Source organism: Nycticebus coucang, chromosome 7, assembly GCF_027406575.1.
Source record: "Nycticebus coucang isolate mNycCou1 chromosome 7, mNycCou1.pri, whole genome shotgun sequence".
Lineage (NCBI taxonomy): Eukaryota > Metazoa > Chordata > Mammalia > Primates > Lorisidae > Nycticebus > Nycticebus coucang.
Window position 1 is genome coordinate 71,304,197 of NC_069786.1, and position 21,873 is coordinate 71,326,069.

Below are 21,873 nucleotides of genomic sequence, written 5' to 3' on the forward strand. Positions count from 1 at the left end.
TCCTGCAAGACTCTGGTAGCCAAAACAGCAGACATATGGGGTAGGAGGTAAGAAAGGTGTGGCCCACCGCATCATCTGGCTCTGCTAACATCCAAGATGAACACATTAGGCATCTGATGATCCTAAAAATCTTGGTCTCAAAGGAAGCAAGAAAATGCCTGGAAAGTTTATTGAGAAGACTGAATTTGTAGCTCAAGTAAAACAGTCACAGACTCAAAACATTCAGCCCCCAATTCCTGACCTTTAAATGTACTCTGACACTTCATTTATGATGTGTTATCATGAACCACACAAAATGCTTTGTGTCTGAGAGCTACAGCAAGACTATTAGTAAATGGGCATACAGACAAAAAAGGGAAACTTGAAGTCATGTAGAAATTCCTTGGTGCCCAGTAGACGCGTTAAATATGTTTATGTAAAGCACAGATAAAAGATTACATGAATAAATGAATAATGAATAAAGCAATGCAGCAAACAGGGTTGATTCTCTGTATTCATAGTAGTTGTACTCCATGAAATGACCTCAAACGCTGTAGCAAACACTGAACCATTCTTCCTAGGTTTAGGTTCCTGTACAGCTTTGGTCATAACATTTTCATCAACCAATAAATACATAATAATCTTGTTTTATGTATGTATCTCTTTAAAGACACCTTATTTAGTATATACGGTTGATTCATTAACATTGAACTCACAGCAATAGTTGTATAACTCATGCCTGTAAGAAGCTTAGATCTAACACATGTATTTTCTCCTTCAGATACATCACAGCCTTTCTGAGCTTAGGAACACGTCTAGACAACACTTCAATACTAGGCTCCGGGGTCATTTTAAACAGCAAAATCACTAACTAAAAACCCCACAAAAATGAAACAAACGTGGCACTAAACAGACCATGAAAAAGATACTTGTTTGCAGTATGAGAGCTGAAACAAGAAGGCAGAGCAGCGCCCTGACCACAGCTGGGGACGTGAAGGTCACGGGACTCAAACTTTCTACTCCTCTGCGAATATTTGCAAATGCCAGCAAAAGTGTCACCTGTATTTATTTTAGGGTTACAAATAAATGTAAGTGGGCAAATTTGTAAATACAGAATCCATGAATAATGAAGACCAAGTAATAAGCAATTATTTGGGAAAACTGCTTGCTCAAGTGAACTTACTTAGCAATAGGAAAAAGTTAGGATAAAACATGATCTTAACGCAGTGTAATATAGAGACACACATATTTCCTTTGCTGGGGGGAGATGTGTGTGTGTGAACATGCATTTGGGGGGGTTAATTATATTGAAATTTGTTTTATATGTAAACCATTATTCAAATGCATTTTCTCTATACTAGAAAAATTTTGCCTATAAGTATTTAAGTCATTTTATGATTTCATTGATGAGCTATAAATACTATTATGTTACATTATTATTCAATCCCAAGGAGTATGACGCAAAGTAAGTTTAGGGTTTATAACGGAAGAAGGTAAATTTACTCTCATGATGCTCCCCCATATTCCATGCAAGCACGTCTCAGCCTCTTTGTCTGACGCTGAACCAGAAGCTGCAGTGAGTGACCAGGTGTCTCGTGATCTACTATGTGGTACTAGGAAAGGAGTGGGCACTCAATCAAACCAGGACCCTGATGGTAAAGAATTTCCTGGTGTCCTAGAAGAGGGCTGGCCTTTGCCCTCAACTCCTAGGAGATAGAGAGTAACAATGTGAACGCCAAGACTTGAGAGCGCTTCTCCGGTTAGAAATATGCCATTTGTATTGTTACAGAGAAATGCACCAAGAGTGTGTGCCCTGACGCCAAAGAGAGAGGACAATGGAAGCGCCACATTCACTATTTCTCCTGGATTCTGCCCCATGTGCTTCTTACCTCAGCTGGTTTACATCTGTATTTTTTTCCCAGTAAGAAACCAGGACTATGAGTAGAACAGTGTTTAATTCTACATTCAGTTCTGTTGAGTCCTTCTCGTAAATTATAGACCCTGAGGTGACCTGGGGACTTTCCCTGCCCCAAGATGCAGTTGGGTGTCAGAAGTGAGGGAAGTCTCAGAGACTGTGCCCTCTAACTCTGCCGTTGGTCCTAACTCCTCACATACCCTGTGCAAAGCCTGAACTGTGAGCAGTGAGGGCCTCCTGGAGATGATTGACTTTGGAGGAAGAGACAAAGTCTCAAAGTTCTGACTCTGAGGAACTGTGTACTTAGTGCTAGGAGGGGCTTTCCTAAGAGAATATTAACTTCTACTTGCTGTGAGAATTTAGGAAATTTACTACCTCTCTGAACCTTAATCTTTTTATCTATAAATGGAATTAACAATATCATCTAAACTGGAAATAGTAATAGCAAAAGTTTGTTATGAGAATTAAATCAGATATAATAAATAAAGCACCTTCCACTTAGAAAGCCTTATAGAAAATAGGTACCCTCTCCTGCCTTCACCAAAGTAAATTTGAAAACACAATATTAACATATTAGCTTCAAGTCACTGTTAATGATTTCAGCCAATTATTCTCTTCTTCCTATTCTATTATAGAAGACATTGTTTAAGATGCTATGTATCAGAATCATGTGGACAAATAAAATTAGTATTCTGCAAAAAAAAACACAAGAAATAACAACTCTACTTAGTAATATTTAAAAACATTGATTGGGTTTTAAGTCTTTTCCTAACAATCTATTTCTTGCTGGTAGGAATGTAAACTGGTATAACCACTGTAAAGAGCAGTTGGTGACGTGATGGCAAGTCTTTCGAGGTATCTGTTGAGGCAGGGGTTAACTGAGATGTTCTCTGAAGAACACTTAAAAATTGTGACAACCTTTTTTATGTTTATAGGTAGAGATCTTAGATCACCCTGGCATATAACTTTTTGTTGAGATCAGAGTTGCTTTAGGCAAAGGGAGCCACTGTCTTCAGGATAGTGGAGAGAGGACATTGAGAGGAAAAGTTAAGGAAAGAGTGCCTCAACTTCTTGTATACAGAACTAAAATATGGTTGATATACAGAACTAAACTTTGGTTGCCAAAGTCGGGGAGACCAATTTTTTAGGACATAAATCCTTCTGGAAAGGAAAAATCATTGCTTCAATCTTTAATTCCTGAGATTCGAAATTAAAGAGTTTCGTCACAGAAGACATTTATTGCCAAAACCAAGTCTGACTGGCAAGAGGCAGAGATACTCCTGAAATAAAATAGCCTTGCAAAAGAACTAACTGAAACTGGTGATCTAAGGTCACACAAAAAGCTTCTGGATTTATTACTGAGGACAGATTCTGGCACAGCCTATGGGGACTGGTGGTGGAAATCTCTGACGTCAGTCTCCCTGGCATACTAAACCGCTGAATAAAAGAGAGTGAACTTAAAAACAACAACAAAGAAACAAAACTACAATCTTGACACTCAGAAGGGGTAATTGCTGTGGTCTGGGCCATCGTCTGACCAGAAATGGTATCTTAGCAAGCAACTATCAGCAAACAGTGCAGAACTGGTCTTCAACACTAACAGAAAAGGAGAAGGGGAAAGGAAGTGCACTATCAGACAAAAAGTTCCCTTTCTGGCACTTGGAAGAGGATGGGCCTGCTCTGAAACTGAGTAAACCTCCTGGAGTTCAAACTTGAGGCAGGAGAAGATTAAGTAAAGAGGAAGTACCACATTTCCTGCTAAAGAGGGCACTGACCAACAGACAAAATATGGGAGCATATCTGGTCCCTAAATTGAAGTAACCAGTCATGCGAGTTCCTTCTGCATAACTTTTGACCCAGCAATTCTTTTTCTGGGAATTTATTGTAAAATAATTAAAGATGTTTGGTCAGGTGAGGTGGCTCACGCCCATAATCCTAAGGCTGAGGTGGGAGGATCACTTGAGCTCAGGATATCAGAATGTCCTGAGCAAGAGTAGAGACCCATCTCTACTAAAAATAGTAAAAATTATCCAAGGGTGGTGGAAGGTGTCCACAGTCCTGGCTCCTTGGGAGGCTGAGGCAGGAGGATAACCAAGAGTTTGAGGTTACAGTGAACTATGATGACATTGCATTCTAGTCAGGGTGACACAGTGTGACTGTCTCAAAAAATAAAAGTTTAAAAATATTAATATAAAAGCATATTATCATTATATGCAATACTATAATACTTAAAAACCAAAAACTGGATTCAACCTAAATGTCCAACAATTGGAAACTGATAAAATCAATTATGATACACAGTATCCAGTTTGAAGATACCCTGACTACGTGAAAGGATTTCACCTTTTAATCTGTTAGAAAGTCTGTTCTCTTTAAATATTTTAGAGCTTATGAACAAATGGCTATCAAACTTTCTGGTCTGAGAAATCAGGATTCTAAAGAGCTTTTAATATTTAGTGATATTAACCATATTAGGAGTAAAAAATAACAATTTTAAAAAGACAAATTATTTTTGTAAGTTTACTTAAAACTTATAAACCCATTACATTTTAACATTTTTATAAGAAATAACTATTTTTCAGAAATTGGTTTTACATTTTGCAAATCTCTTCAATGTCTAGCCAAACACCAGATAACTGGATTTTCAAATCTATACCTGTTGTTATATTACATGTCAAGTACCTTCTGGAAGATTCAACAAAAGAATGAGTGTGAAAAAGTGAAATAATGTCTCAACACTATTATGAAAAGTTTTGATCTAATAGAAACTCTGAAAAACTTGGAGGCACTAAAGGGATCTGACTCTAGTAATCTCTAGATTGGCCTTTCTCATCCAAGTGTCTAAACCACAGAACACAGATAATGTTTTGAGAGACAATGATCTCAGTTCTCCCATTTTTGTTTGTCTGGTTTTATGGCAGATAACAGACTCTTTCTAGAAATACAGGAGAGCGATGACTTATTACATATAATAGGTGCCATGTGGCCGTGGGGTATTCCTTCCCAGAACCAGGAGGAAAAAGGCTTCTCCAGATGATGATTCTTTTACTTTTTTAAAGTATCTACCTATACTTTAAAAATTAAACAATGAATATATTACATTTGTGTTAAAAGAAAAAAAATTATTAAAAAGAAAAAGGTGAGGCCAGGCATAGTGGCTCATACCTGTAATCCTAGCATACTGGGAGGTCGGGGCGGGAGGATCCCTCGAGCTCAGGAGGCATTTGAAACCAGCATGAGCAAGAGCGACACCCCGTCTCTACTAAAAATAGACAAATGAGCCAGGATGGGTGGTGCCCATCTGTAATCCCAGTTACTTGGGAGGCTGAGGCAGGAACATTGCTTAAGCTCAGGAGTTTGAAGTTGCTATGAGTTAGTCTGATGCCACAGTGCTGAAGCCTAAGCAACAGAGTGAGACTCTCTCTCAAAAAAGAAAAGAAAAAAGAAAAGGAGAAAGTGTAAATAAACTATTTGTAAGATAAAGAAAACATGGAAACTGATTGAAATAGAAGAGTGTTTTTCAACCTTTTTTTTTTTTTTTAACCTCATGGCACACCTAAACCTACAGTTAAACTTCCCTGGCACAACTAAATTATGTTGGTAGAGCAAAAAAATACACTTACTGTGCTTTAAACTCCTTTCAAAAATAATTTAATTAATGATCTATAGAGATTTTCATAGCACACTTAAGACCTTCTCACGGCATATTGGTTTAAAAAAAATCACTGAATCACCTTGGCGCCTGTGGCTCAAGCAGCTAAGGCGCCAGCCACATACACCTGAGCTGTAGGGTTCGAATCCAGCCCAGGCCCGCCAAACAACAATGATGGCTGCAACCAAAAAATAGCCGGGTGTTGTAGTGGGTACCTATAGTCCCAGCTACTTGGGAGGCAGAGGCAGGAAAATCGCTTGAGCCTGGGAGTTGGAGGTTGCTGTGAGCTGTGATGCCACGGCACTCTACCCAGGGCGACAGCTTGAGGCTCTGTCTCAAAAAAAAAAAAGAAAAGAAAAGACAAATCACTGAGATAGAGAAAAGTCTTCTCTAACAAATTCCACAAGAGGTTCTAATTGCTTTGAGTGGGCTTTTTTTTCTTTTTTTTTTGAGACAGTGTCTCACTTTGTCACCCAAAGTAGAGTGCCGTGTCATTACAGCTCACAGCAACCTCAAATTCCTGGACTCGTGGGATTCTCTTGCTACATGTGCCCACCACAGTGTCCAGCTATTTTTAGAGACAGGGTCTTGCTCTTGCTCAGGTTGGTCGTGAACTCCTGAGCTCAGGCAATCCATCCTCTTCAGCCTCCCCAAGTGCTAGGATTATAGGTATGAACCACCACACCTGGTGAGTGTGAAATGAATGAAATGAATATACTACCAGAGAAACCCAGCAAAATTTAATTCTTCATTAAATTTCCTGTCACTTTTGGTTAATTGCTAGAATTACGATTTAAGAAAATCTTACCTAGCCAGGTATGGTGGCTCACACCTGCAATCAAGACAAGACGACTGCTTGTGCTCAGGAATTCCCAACCAGCCTGAACTAGACCAAGACCACGTATCTACAAAAAATTTTTTAAAAATTGGCCAGGTGTGGTGGCACACACCTACAGTCCCATCTACTCAGGAAGCTGAGTGAGGCAGAAGGACTGCAGGAGCCCCAGAGATGAAGCTGCAGTGAGCTACGGTCATGCCACCATACTCCACCAGGGCCACAGAGCAAAGACGCTATCACAAAAAAAAGTGTTTTTTTTTTTTTTTTTTATTGTTGGGGATTCATTAAAAAAAAGTTTTTTAATCTAAACATATTTTTATATATTCTATCATGTTTATGAAAAATGATTCCAATTGTTCTTGTTTCTTAAACTCAAAGGTACAAATTTTAAGCAAGATGTAGTATAAAATTCATTGTTGCCATAATCTTTTGTGCTTTTTCTCTAAATAGTAATATTTTCAGGATATTAATTTTCTTTAAATATTAAAAATTTCAAGATATTTATCTGCACATTTAGGCAGTGATAAAAAAATATATCCCCAGTAAAATCTAAGACAGTATCTTTGACATACAGGTAGTCCCCAGGTTACAGAGGAAATAGGTTCTGGGTGGTGCCTGTGGATTAAAGGAGTAAGGCGCTGGTCCCACATACCAGAGGTGGTGGGTTCAAACCTGGCCCCCAGCCAAAAACTGCAAAAAAAAAAAAAAAAAGAAAGAAAACAAAAGAGATAGGTTCTACAGGTTTTTCCCTAAGTTGAATTTGTAAGTTGGAGCAAGTGCGGTTACCTATTACCTCTACCCTGTTTTCCTGAAAATAAGACAGTGTCTTATTTTAAGGTGTGCTCCCAAAGATGCGCTAGGTCTTATTTTCAGGGGACGTCTTATCTTTCCTGTAAGTAGGTCTTATTTTCGGAGGATGTCTTATTTTCGGGAAAACAGGGTAATAGTCTTCATTCACAAGTGTGAGTTAGTCAGCCGGATGTTTGTAACTCAGAATTTAAAACGTTAGGGCTATCTAAGAGGTACTCAAAAGTATTCATTTACTGATAGAATTAAATCTACTTATACACACCCTAACATCCTAATTTTTTAGATTAACTTAAAATGTTATATAACTGATTAAATTCTTTATGCTTTAATTAGATCTTATTTACATTCAGTAAATCTACGGAGGTTGTTAAAAATGATTACCCTTTGAAAATTAGAAAAAAATTATTTCATTCTTTGTATTACATATAGTTTTCTGTATCATTATATATTTATGTCATGCATTCTTTGGTTTAACACGATATTTTTCTGTTGAAGTTTAAAACTGCTTATTTTTTTATTGTAAAAGTTAAATAGTTCACTCTTGAACAGACCAGAATGTTAAAATTTAAGCTATTTATTGTTCTAGGCTCAAACCAAAGGCTTTAACAACTTTTATACAATATGATGAATTTTCTCAAAAGGACTATGATTGTAATTTATATGAGATTTAGACTAAGGACTTATAAACACTCAAAAGCTGTTTGATGTTTTAAAGCATTTTCATTTCAGATTGTCTTTGGTTTAAAAATTAACAATTTTGAATCGTATAAAACAGAATGACATTTACTGAAGAGAAAGAACATTTCTTCCCTTCAAATGAAGAATCACCTTTCAACCAACTGGTGAGATTCTTTGTACTACTTTAATCCAAAAATGCAAAACATTAATGATGAATCTCCACCTGTTGCTATTTTATTTCTGTACCAAATTTAGAAAACACCAAAATGATAATATGCTTATGACCACAAAACTTTTACTTTACTATAAAGTGATCTTTTAAAAGAGCAAAGGAATAAACAATAAATATTAAACAAGTACTACTATTAATATTGGAAAGAGTCACAAGGAAAACAACCAAGCTCCTTTACAGAAATGCTTCATGGAAAACAAAACTTCACAGTAAAAATTAAACAGCTCACAATAGTATACACAATTTTAAACTAAAGAAGAAACAAAAATGAGCTTTGCTGGGTTTCTAGATACCTCATATCCTGACTAAACTTCTTTCCCAGAAAATACTTCAACATGTGGAAAGAAGGCATTTCAGCTAAGATAATTGAAATTCACCCTGCAAAGTCATGGCCAAATGAGGTCAGTTAAACTCACCCTTAGAAGTGACAATGTCATTTAAAACTGTTCCAAGTTGAAAACTGACGTGTCATAATTCAACTCTGACAGAAATAAACTATTTTTACAAGCAAAGATAATTATTTTTAATTCTTCAGAGAATAGTGACCTAGAACTGTTAATACATGGAAAGAAAATTTCTGAATCTGTGCAGCTACAGTGCACACACGTAACTTCATCAAAGGTCTCCAGAAACAAATATTCTGCTATTGAGTATTCAATTCTTCACCACAGACCCATGGCCTGGGCAAACAAGGCCTCCTAAATGAAATGTGAAGCAAACTTGGAAACTTCTCCTTTCTAAAACTCAAACTTGGCCTTTTATTAAAGGCCTTACCAAAGTTTTCTCCAACCAGCTTGGCAGACCTAGCAAACAGATTATATAAACAAAGCCCTTCTGCTTACTCAAATCTTTTCACTATACTCTTGGAAACAAAAAATGGTACACAGGAAGTGGGTCATTCAATTCAATCCAAAGGTAAGGGGTGTCACTTTTCAACTACTAGTTTTTCTAGAAAAGTCACACATCTGAGGTTTTCTTCTTGAAGTATTTGGTAATTTCTGATAGTGTTTCTTCTAACATGTTGACATATTTATAGAAAGTCATCAAATAGAGACCTATTTACCCACATGGTTTCTCAAAGGGAACTTCAAGATGAAATTTAGCTTCTGCTAAGTCTCTCAATAACACCTCAATATTCCCACCTGACTCTCATTTGGATTTTGTTGGGTAAGTTAAAAAAAAAAAATCACCTATATAAATATGATGCACATGCACTTCTGAAACCTTCTATCCCAGAATATAAATAGAATAGAAAATAAATTTATCTACTCAGTTTTCTCAACAATGCCTCTCCTATTTTAGAGGAAAGAGAATAAAATAGTACTTATTCTATTTTCTCAACATTGGCAATGAAGTATACCTTTCTACTTCTCTGCATCTCACATCTAAAATTACAAAGCAATAAATTTACGAAGTCACTGTAATTCATCCTTAAAAGAATACATCATATATGATGCATGTTTTACTATAATAAAAGTATATTTATATCTGATGAACATTTTCTTACAAACCCAAGAAGTTAAGACTTTTCGTTCCACTTGAATTTCCACATATTAAAATGTAACCATATGAACAGTCTTTGCAAAACTTTTACTTTTTGTCATACAAATTCTGGCAAATAACCAACTAAAACTATACTTTTCATAAGGATGTTCCTAGTCAGTTACTTCAGTTGTCTAACATTCCCTCACCTCCTTCAACAGACATGGTTTATATCCTCTTGATCTTTCCTCATGGGAAAAATCACAATGTTTTTCTCCTTGTTAATATTTCGTCATTTGGGGGAAGTGATGTCTAATCCTTGCTTTTCTCATACTACAATACAGTTTTGTAGTAATGACCCACTTGGATCCCTGCCCTTGGAAAAGAAATCAATCATCATATTCTCTGGTCTAGGGAGTATGCAAAACAATGCATTTATTAGAATGTGCATTATTCTTTGACATAGATCCATAGTTAGGATTCCCCAATGATGAAAGTCAATATGTTATTTTGCCAGCAAGCATTAAAACAGTAGCCTTTCTTTTTTTCTTTTTTTGTGGTTTTTGGCCCGGGCTAGGTTTGAACCCGCCACCTCCGGCATATGGGACCGGCACCCTACTCCTTGAGCCACAGGCATCGCCCAAAACAGTAGCCTTTCAAAGTCTTCCTTACATCTGTGCAAGCTTTATCAAGAGGACAGTTGTAGACTGGACATGGTGGCTCACACTTCTAATCCCTGCACTTGAGAGGCTGAGGTGGGTGGATCACCTGAGCGTACAAGTTTGAGACCAGCCTGAGCAAGAGCAAGAGCAAGACCCCGTCTTTAAAAAATAGCCGGGTGTTGTGCTGGCTACTCTAGTCCCAGCTACTTGGGAGGCTGAAGCAAGAGGATTGCCTGAGCCCAAGAATTTGAGGTTGCTGTGAGCTAAGACACCACAGCACTCTACCAAGGGTGATCAAGTGAGACTCTGTTTCAAAAAAAAACACAAAAAACAGTTGTTCAGAAAATAAGATATTCTAATCCTTTTTTTTTTTGTAGAGACAGAGTCTCACTTGATTGCCCTCGGTAGAGTGCTGTGGCATCACACAGCTTACAGCAACCTCCAACTCTTGGGCTTAGGTGATTCTCTTGCCTCAGCCTCCTGACTAGCTGGGACTACAGGCACCCGCCACAACGCCCGGCTATTTTTTTGTTGCAGTTTGGCCGGGTCCGGGTTTGAACCCACCACCCTCGGCATGTGGGGCCGGTGCCCTACCCGCTGAGCCACAGGCGCCGCCCAATATTCTAACCCTTAAACAAATAGCTATAGGGAAAAGAGACACAAAGGTCGTATGATTAATAATTTAACACTGCAAGTAACTGAGATGGGAAAAGATCACAACATTCTTCGTCTTGTCATGATAATTTCCAAATGCATTTCTTTTAAACTGGACGTCTCTGGGAAAACCACTTAGTCACTAAGGGGGGAAAAATGTGGATTCTGAGGAATACAGAAACATTTGCTTTGGATTACAAACTGCAGAGCTAAATGTAGAATAAGGCAGCTCATAGCTGGAGGGAAGAAAGCAAAATCAGAGATGGAAGTAATACGTGTCGACCACAAATGAGCAGAGTTGAATAGTTCTAAGCACATGCCAACTATCCCAAAGTATAATAAAATGCTCAGCATCTTTTCATTAACTATGCTTTGACTGTATACGTGACAGTATAGGCTGCCAAGATCCAAAAACTTCAGAACTAAGAACTTGTGTTCCAAATTGATAGGTACTTGTTTTCTTCCTGAGAGCAGAACTAGGGCATGAAAGATCTGGCGTTGTGGTGTCTTTTGCCTGCACTTACATTCGACAAATCCTAAACTGAACATGATGAACTGGACCAATTGTCTGAAAAAGTTCCTGCAGTGGGGCGGCGCCTGTGGCTCAAGGAGTAGGACACCGGCCCCATATATCAGAGGTGGTGGGTTTGAACCCAGACCCTGCCAAAAACTGCAAAAAAACAAAAAAGTTCCTGCAGTGTGTGGATATGAGGAGCAATTAACTGAAAGTATAACAGCAACAAAGGTCTATGTTTTCTCAATTATAAAATCAAATGCTTTGGAAAATAAAGCTATTTTTATAACTCATTTGGCAGCAAATTCTGGTCTGACTTGAACCTGGAAGTATTTTAATAACTCCTTATAACTCATTAGGTAGCAAAAATCTCATCTGAATAATATGAGAATATTTAGTCTTCCTTTATCCAATTGAGTGCGACTACTAATGTGTGATTAAAGAGTAATGCTACAGACACTATCAGGGGTGTTATAAAATATACTATATAGATGAACTGCATTACCTTCCTAAAATCTGAAAAATTCTGAATTCTTTCATACATCTGGTCCCAGAGGTTTTGGATAAGGAATTATAGACCTGCTACTGTTATTAATATTTATGACTGATCATGTTAAACATAAGTCAGAACATGTCACACTTCTGCTGGGTTCTCTCCAACGGCTTCCTGTGTCACTCAGAATAAAAGCCAAACTCTTTATAAGTGCCTACAAAGAAAGCTATTCTAAGAGGACCACAGTTTGTTGGAAGTGCAGAATTACAGAACTCCCATCCATGAATCAGAATCTGCATACTCACAAGACCAGTCATGTGCATAACATCAATTTTTCAGAACCACTGACCTACAAGACCCCAGATGATATGGCCTCCTTATCTCACGGAGTTCATCTACTTCACTCCCCCACATCACTCTCCTCCAGCCTCTCGTTTACTTGCCTCTCTCCAGACATAGGAGACATGCTTCCACCCAGCGGCTTAAGAAATATTCCCCCCAGGTATTGCTATGGTTTGCTCCCTCATCTGCTTCTTTACTCCTTGAGGTGCTCCCTGTTATATTCCTAAAATGTTCAAAAACCCTCATACTTCATATTCTCCTTTTTTCCTAGTACTTATTACTACCTAAAATACTACACATTTCACCAACTTATAATGGTTTTGATTATTATACGTACTAGAATGTAAATTTGCTGAGGGCAAGGATTCTTTTGTCTGTTTTTTAAGACTGCTGCATCCTTAGAACCTAGAAGTAAATTCTCAATGTGGCCTGTGGATACTTGTGGGTTTCTGGTGGGTCCATAAAGCCAAAACTATTTTCATAATCATATTAAGAAGTAACTGGCCTTTTTTGCTGTACTGACATTTGCACTGGTGGTACAAACACTATGGTGGGTAAAACTGCACAAAACAAAAACAAAGCAGAGGCAACAAACTATATTAGTTGTCATTGTACTCTTTACAGTCACACACTCTTGTAAAAAAAAAAAAAAAAAATTAGTTTCACCTGGGAATGTCCTGGCTGAAGCAGTTTAAAAAGTATTAAATTGGGCGGTGCCTGTGGCTCAGTGAGTAGGGCGCCGGCCCCATATGCTGAGGGTGGCGGATTCAAACCCAGCCCTGGCCAAACTGCAACCAAAAAATAGCCGGGCGTTGTGGCGAGCGCCTGTAGTCTCAGCTGCTCGGGAGACTGAGGCAAGAGAATCGCGTAAGCCCAAGAGTTAGAGGATGCTGTGAGCCGTGTGACGCCACGGCACTCTACCCGAGGGCGGTACGGTGAGACTCTGTCTCTACAAAAAAAAAAAAAAAAAAAAGTATTAAATTTATGGAACCTTAACCCTGAGTCTGTTGTAAAAATGGGAAGTTTGCATAAAGCACACTTGAAAGAATGACGGACAAGGGCACGGTGGCTCACGCCTGGAATCCTAGCACTCTGGGAGGCCGCGGTGGGTGGATGGCTTGAGCTCACAAGTTTGAGACCAGCCTGAGCAAAAGCAGGACCCCATCTCTACTAAAAATAGAAAAACTGGGGTGGCGCCTGTGGCTCAAGGAGTAGGGCGCCGGTCCCATATGCTGGAGGTGGTGGGTTCAAACCCAGCCCCGGCCAAAAACCAAAAAAAAAAAAAAAAAAAATAGAAAAACTGAGACAAGAGAATTGCTTGAGCCCAAGATGGAGGGAAGTTGCTGTGAGCTATGACACTACAGCACTCTACCCAGGACAACAGCTTGAGACTCTGTCTCAAAAAAAAAAAAAAAAAAAAAAAAATGACAAACTATGATTAATCAGACTTGGGTATCTGATAGCTATTTTCTCAAAAATGAACAAAATGAGCTTGTCACTTCAATAAAAATTAACTGAAAGTATTTATGCTATTCATAAAATTCAAGCTTTCAAGTGAAAATCAGAATTTGGGAAGACTTGTATCCACTACTAATGAGCTTGATAGATTGGTATTATCTGAAGACTTTTCCAGATTTAGATAACTCAATGAACTTACTTTTTTTTTTTTTTTTTTGGAGACAGAGTCTTACTCTGTCACCCTGGTAGAATGCTGTAGTGTCCCAGCTCACAGCAACCTCCAACTCTTGGGCTTAAGTGATTCTCTCGCCTCAGCCTCCTGAGTAGGTAGGACTACAGGTGCCCACCACAATACCTGGCTAATTTTTGTTGCAGTTGCCACTGCTGTTTTTTTTTGTTAGCTGGCCAAAGCTGGGTTCAAACCTGCCAACCTGTGTATATGGGGGCAGTTCCCTACCCACTGAGCCACAGGTACCACCCATTGAAATGACAAATGCATAATACAGTATCAAGCATGGTCATAAAAAGTTCAGTGAAATACAAAATATGCCAATGGATTTTAATTTAACGGAGTACAAAATGTTCACTAATATGGATGGCTTCAGAGTCTACATGGCAAGTGACTTTTAAGAAACAACCACCTATCAAATTTTAGTGCAGTATTAAAGAATATCCGAAACTATTTGGAAAGATTATTATTAAAGTACTTCCTTCTTTTCCAATTGTACATCTGTATAAGGCCAGCTTTTCTTCGTGTATCCCAATCAAAACAATATATAAGGGCTGTCCAGAAAGTATCCAGCCATGTACCATGAAAAATAGAAACATACATAGCTGGCTACTTTTGGGACAGCCCTTCTATTGCAAAAGATGACTGCAGACATGAGAATCCACAGATGTTTTCTAAGCCAGACATTAAAGAGTTTGCAAAGAGGCCAGGCATAGTAGCTCACACCTATAATCCTGAAGTGGGTGGATTGTCTGAGCTCACAGGTTTGAGACCAGCCTGAGCAAGAGCAAAACCCCATCTCTAAAAATAGGCGGGTTTTGTGGCAGGTGCCTGTAGTCCCAGCTACTTGGGAGGCTGAGGCAAGAGAATTGCTTGAGCCCAAGAGTTTGAGGTTGCTGTGAGCTATGATGCCATGGCACTCTACCAAAGGTGACAAAGTGAGACTCTGCCTAAAAAAACAACAAGAAAAAACCAGTTTGTAAAAGTGTAAAAGAATACACCACTTCTTACTGTTGGGGGGGCCTAATGAGCCCACACATGAACTCTTTCCCCTCCTTCTCCTAAGACAAAGATACAAAGAATTAGACTAGCCCCCCCACCGGAAGTTCCTGCCAAAGACCCCTCAACTCCCACAAGCTATAGAATTTGCCCACACCCCTACAACCTCATACAAAAGGGGTCTCTAACAGCCCCCCAGCATACACCACCTCTGCCCTGCCCAGGTGGGTCACCCTCCCCTTTCAATAAACCTGGCCTAAACCTGGTCTCATCTCTGGAAGCCACCATTTACAACTTTCACTCACTACTTTTTTTTTGAGACAGAATCTCACATTTTTGCCCCTGGTAGAGTGCTATGGCATCATAGCTCACAGTAACCTCAGATTCAGGCTCAAGCAATTTTCTTGTCTCAGCCTCCGAGTATCTGGGACTACAGGAACCCAACACAACCCCCAGCTATTTTTAGAGATTTTAGGTCTCTAGCTCAGGCTGGTTTCCAGCTGGTGAGCGCAGGTGATCTGCATGCCTCAACCTCCCAGAGAATTAGGATTATAGGTGTGAGCCACCGTGCCTAGCCCAGTCACTACTTTTAAAAATAGTTATTTTTCTTAAAATATGTTAAAATGAAATGGTTGAATGTTATTTTAAAACTGATATTAATTTTTTAAACTGATATTAATATTTTTAAAATTTCTCAATTTTAATTTCAAATATAGTAAATGGCAATACATATAACCCACATAAACAAATGTACCTTAGGGTTCTCAATATATTACATTTAAGAGTGTAAATGGGTTCTGAATCAAAAAGTTTGAAAATCACTGGCCTACTAAATTATTTGTACATACTAGTAGTAGTAAATTTTGTTGTGCTGAACACTTACAATGTGTCAGGCTCTTGCTAAATGCATTTATACTTTATTTTATTTATACAAACTTATAAAGTAGGTATTATCACTATTACCACTTTATAGATAAGAAAACCAGTACCTGAAAAAGATCATAGACCTGTTTAAAGTCACAAGCCCCAGAGCTAATACTTAAACCAAAATATATCCCTCCATCTCCCATGCTCCTAACTTTCACTCATGCAGATAATAAAGGGATGCTAGGTTAGAAACAAGGCAAACAGTGCCAAGCCAGGCGACTATATCTAAAATATCAAGGCAATAAACAGCAGCCAAAACACAAAGCCAAATGAGTGGGGACTGAAGGGAGATAATCCAATCAAGTTCATGTTGAACAGAAGAAAGGCCAAGACAACTTTTCAGAGGCAAAGGCAAATGCAAATGCTTGAGGAAATACTTCAAGTACAGTCCATGAGAGCCCAACAAATTTGGCTAAAGAATGGACAATAATAACCCTGAAATATCTAGCTTCAAGACCAGCTCCCAAGGACAGCAGAAAGAAGTCAGTACCCCTTATGGTCAGGCACATTCATGATGCTATTAAAGTCTTCTTACTGTTGTTGTTTTTCCTGTAGCTAACCTAAAAAGTCCTGCTAGAATATGCATATATACTTTCTGCAATCCTGAATTTTCCATTGCTTGTAATATTTAACCTATGGATCACTTTTATTGGGGATGATTAAAAAATGAGTGATTGAGGATGTGAAGAAAAAAAGGTGAAGTGGGTGGCAGAGCAGCAGTCATAGTTTCACTAATGCAGCGTTCAGACAAACAATGGAAGCTGGGGTAAAGAAATTAAAGTGAGATTTGGAACTCTCCTCCTCACTCTATTAGGAGGGCAGGAGGGAGGCCATAAAGTCAGGTTATTAGGGTATTCATCTATGTGTAATGTATTTAGTGCCAAGGCTGGGGTTAAGGAATTAAGTTACAGGCCCCCATCACAGACAGAGTGAAAAATTCTGACTCAGCTATGCATAGGGAAGACCAGACATAGAAAGATATGCTTATCTGCACAATGAATATATATATATATATATATATATTAGCTTTTTCTCAAAATTCTCTCAAAAAAACAAGAGAGCTTCTGTAAAGTTCCTAATATAATCACTGATATTCTCTTTCTTTAGTATTCCATCTTCATTTTGTATCAGTGAATATAGAAAGAAAATTATAAGGGCTTTCACAGCTCTCCTAGTGACACAGGACCACTCTAATACTTTTTTTTTTTTGCCTTGAACCCTTCAGTTCTTCAACCCCAAATTCTTCTACATGGGGTCATTAAAGTAAACATACCACGGTTAGAAAGAGAATGCTGGATAACAATGATTGTGCTCCCTGGCATTTCCACAGTTGAGTAGGCTACTGTCCAATCTTCACGCCTCCTTCCTACCACAGCCCATGCTTCACCGTATGGTGCGCAGAACCACAGTGACTCAACATTTTGCCAGATCACAAACCAGAAAACACACCTATAAAAAACAGTTAAGCATTTTAGATTCCATTCCACAGAGCACTACAGTCTTCTTGTAGTGGACCAGCTCAGGCCACTGGAAACCCAGTCACAAAACACTTTTCTTAGAAGGGCAGAAAAGTCTGGAGCAGAAGGTGACAAAAGACACATGAAGGTCAGGGACTAATGACCACAAGTTCTGGAATATTTCCCTATGAACACAGAAAACAAATGAAGATGACAATGAAGAGCAACAACAAGCAAATACAAGCACAAGACAAAGAACGTCTGAGCACTTTACTGCCTGGCAGTTGGTGGGGAAAGGAGTTACACGTTTTCTGCCAGGCTGATTGTGTGTTTGGACTTGCCTTACTCTGCACTGCAGGCTTTGACAGTGCAGGGCAGTGGGGTTTGGAAATCTGCCTTTACTAGCAATTATTAATTTAGAGTCTGACATTGGGTATGTCAACTGGACAAATGAATAGTAGCTATTATTAGTATTACCACAAAAAGGTTTTTAATTTGATTCCTGAAGTACCTGACATTAAAGAAATTTCCAGGAAAACAAATATAGACATCACTGGAAAAGATTTTCATACGCAGTCTTCAGAACATTTGTGATGCCATAATTTGAGCTATTACGGAGTAATATTCCTTTTTGTCATTTTGCAATGAGCATTTCCTAAGCTACTAAAGATTTTTTGAGGGATGAATGGCAAACAGAGTAAACAGCTTAACAAAAAGCTCTGAGGTAGAGCCAAAGTTGCTCAATTTCACTCCAACCAACATTTGTCTGACATGATTTTAACGGCCATGCACATAACAATCATGTTTTTTAAAATCAAGCATGGGATACAGTGGAGAAATGAGCACTGGTTAAAACCATATGAAGAAATGTGTAAGTTAAAGTAGTGCAACGGGTCTCTTATATAAACATATTAAAACAGAATATCTAGCTGTTTCTAGATACTACATTTTAAGTAATTTTTTAAAATGTTCTTATTTTGAAGATATCATTTTTTTTTACCCACTTCTACTTTAGGACTCAGAATACCGTGCCAATGCCAAACATACTTCACACATGAAATGTTAAAGTCCAAAATGTTTACCAACATGAAAACATGGATAATCAGTTTATTTTTAAGTATCTAAATAGAGTCTTCTTATGTTTAATTCCAGAGATGATATAGCTTTCTAGCTAAGCAATATTGTTATTCAAAAAGCAGCCTGAATGATTTATGCCATGCAGCTGTGAACAAGCATTTTGTTTAAAATACTGTCTGCATGCTTTACTGCGCTAACATGTTGGAATGCCCTCAAGGATGCTGAATACTACGGACTGAAAAACAAAAGGTGACTGTGACTGGAAAATGAAAAAAGAGTTATCTGATTCAAACTAAGCACAGAGAAATGACAGGAATGGAAAATCATTTTCATCTACCTGTCAGTCTGTTAAAGAGAATTATTTATCCATAATAAGTCTTTCAAGAGTTTTACAATACAGCATAACAAAAATAAATAAATTTTTATAGTTCACAAGTGACAATTAGATCAAATTCTGTTTTCTCATAAATTTTTACACATTTTGTATACTTATCAAAGTCAGTGCAAATATACTAGTAGTAAATGTTTTCCCAGTAGCAACGAAATGCTCAAAAATAAAGGTAAGAGTAATACATTTTATTCATATCATTAATAAACACAAACATGAGACTGATTTCTTTCATGTACATACACCTTACAGGAAATAAACAGTTAAGAAAACTTGAGTTCCAATACATATGCCTATAATTTTAAAGAAAAGACTCTTGATTTTTCTGTGTGAACAGGTCATAACAAATGATAAAAACACAGGAACACACTGACACAAACTGAATCACTCACTGAGGTTAACTATTCTGGCCATCTTTTGCCCAACAGACAAAGGAAATAATTTATGCATTTTGTTGCTAAATGTAGTATTTTCTGAAAGCCTAAGAAGTTTGGAGAAAAACCCTGGTGGCAAATGAATGCATGTTAATAATTTTACTATTTTATTCCGCTACTGCTCAATAGCAAAAAGCTAATACAATCATAAGTAGGCTAACCTAATAATTTATAAATATATATCTATAGTATAAAAGCAAGTATTCCCTCTAAAAGGAATGTGTACAGGAGAAGGGGTAAGATAGCTTTTTTTCATCTGTTTGAGAGCCAAATTTTCACGATTTATTTTATTTTTTTTGTAGAGACAGAGTCTCACTTCTTTACTGCCCTTGGTAGAGTGCCGTGGCGTCACACGGCTCACAGCAGCCTCCAGTTCTTGGGCTTACATGATTCTCTTGCCTCAGCCTCCTGAGTAGCTGGGACTACAGGCGCCCGCCACAACACCCGGCTATTTTTTTTTGTTGTTGCAGTTTGGCCGGGGCTGGGTTTGAACCTGCCACCCTCGGTATATGGGGCCGGCGCCCTACTTACTGAGCCACAGGCGCCACCCAATTTTCACGATTTAAAAAAATTTTTAAGTTTGAAAATATTCAAACCTACAAAAACGCTGAAAGAATAGCATAGGAATATCAGTTTATCTTTTAGCTAAATTCACTAATTGTTAACATTTTACTCAGTGGCTCAGTGGCTAGAGTGCCAGCCACATACACTGGGGCTGGCGGGTACAAACCCGGTAAAACAATGACAACTGCAACAAAAACAGCCAGATGTTGTGGCAGGCGCCTGTAGTCCCAGCTACTTGGGAGGCTGAGGCAAGAGAATCACTTAAGCCCAAGAGTCTGAAGTTGCTGTGAGCTGTGATGCCACGGTACTCTACCGAGGAGGGGCATAGTGAGACTCTGTCTCAAAAAAAAAAAAAAAATTTCGTCCCATTTGTTAACCACCTCTTCAATGCCCTCTGTTACCACCCCCACCAACTATTTCAAAGTAAGTCACAGGCATGCAACATTTCACCTTTAAACAGCACAACACGTATGTGCTAAAAAAAAAAAAAAGTACATATATATATATTCTCCTATACAACCACAAAAAATGTTATCATACCCAAGAAATTAATCCTGTGTCACAAAAATCATCACCATTTATCATCCACATCCATGAACTATTTTTTCTATAAATTTATTTTATAAATAATTTGCAGATGTAAGAAAAGGGCAGTGAAAAACATAGTAGAAATTTTAATAAAAATTTAAACTTTAAAGCCCAAATTTTACACCGTACCTTTTTTGTTTTAAAGATACACACCCCAAATGGACAGCATTCTTTGAATGCTCATTAATTGTCTGTCTTGCACGAACCTGGGACACACCCATTTTATAAATATTGATTCCCGGTTTTAAATACATTTAGCTCGTAGCAAATAGATTCTAGCTTTACGCTGCTTCTGATTCTTCTTGCCCTTGGCACTGCCAAAATATAATCAAGATTCCAGCCTTCAAAAGCATCTTTATTAAGTTCTGGTTTTTCTGTTACTTCTGCTTCTCCCTCTTGCACTTGCATCTTCAAAACAGAACACTTTTAAAAAGTAAGATGGCTTATAATCTTGTTGAAGGAAGGAGAGCCACCTTCTTTCCTCCATGTGGCAAAACATTTTCTTTTCTTTTTTTTTTTTAATTATTAAATCATAGCTGTGTACATTAATGCGATCATGGGGCACCATACACTGGTTTTATACACAGTTTGACACATTTTCATCACATTGGTTGACAAAGTCTTCCTGGCATTTTCTTAGTTACTGTGTTAAGACAATTATATTCTACATTTACTAAGTTTCACATGTACCCTTGTAAGATGCACTGCAGGTATAATCCCACCAATCACTCTCCCTCTGCCCATCCTCCCCCGTCCCTCCCCTCCCTCTCCCACTTCCCCATATTCTTAGGTTATAACCGGGTTATAGCTTTCATACGAAAGCCATAAATCAGTTTCATACCAGGGCTGAGTACATTGGATACTTTTTCTTCCACTCTTTTTTTTTTTATTAAATCATAACTGTGTACATTTAATGCGATCATGGGGCACCATACGTTTTATAGACCGTTTGACACATTTTCATCACACTGGTTAACATAGCCTCCCTGGAATTTTCTTAGTTACTGTGTTAAGACATTAACATTCTACATTTACCAAGTTTCACATATACCCTTGTAAGATGCACTGCAGGTGTAATCCCACCAATCACCCTCCCTCCGCCCATCCTCTCCCCTCTCTCTTCCCCTTCCCCCTATTCTTAGGTTATAACTGGGTGATAGCTTTCATGTGAAAGCCATAAATTAGTTTCATAGTAGGGCTGAGTACATTGGATACTTTTTCTTCCATTCTTGAGATATTTTACTAAGAAGAATATGTTCCAGCTCCATCCATGTAAACATGAAAGAGGTAAAGTCTCCATCTTTCTTTAAGGCTGCATAATACTCCATGGTGTACATACATAGACCACAGTTTATTAATCCATTCGTGGATCGATGGGCACTTGGGCTTTTTCCATGACTTAGCAATTAGGAGTTGGGCTGCAATAAACATTCTGGTACAAATATCTTTGTTATAATGTGATTTTTGGTCTTCTGGGTATATACCTAGTAGAGAAATTATA

General features: G+C 38.1%; 1 protein-coding gene across 3 annotated transcripts in view; it reads right to left on the minus strand.

Moving 5' to 3' along the window:
- CHN1 (chimerin 1) overlaps nucleotides 1–21,873 on the minus strand; it is a 223,999-nt gene that overhangs the window by 166,572 nt on the left and 35,554 nt on the right. Inside the window, exon 2 of one of the 3 annotated variants that reach the window (XM_053598108.1) lies at nucleotides 17,138–17,313. The exons of the other annotated variants lie outside the window; for them this stretch is intronic. Coding sequence (XP_053454083.1) covers nucleotides 17,138–17,186 — 49 coding nt within the window. The 5' untranslated portion in view covers nucleotides 17,187–17,313. The remainder of the gene's footprint in view (nucleotides 1–17,137; nucleotides 17,314–21,873) is intronic. 3 annotated transcript variants of the gene reach the window in all.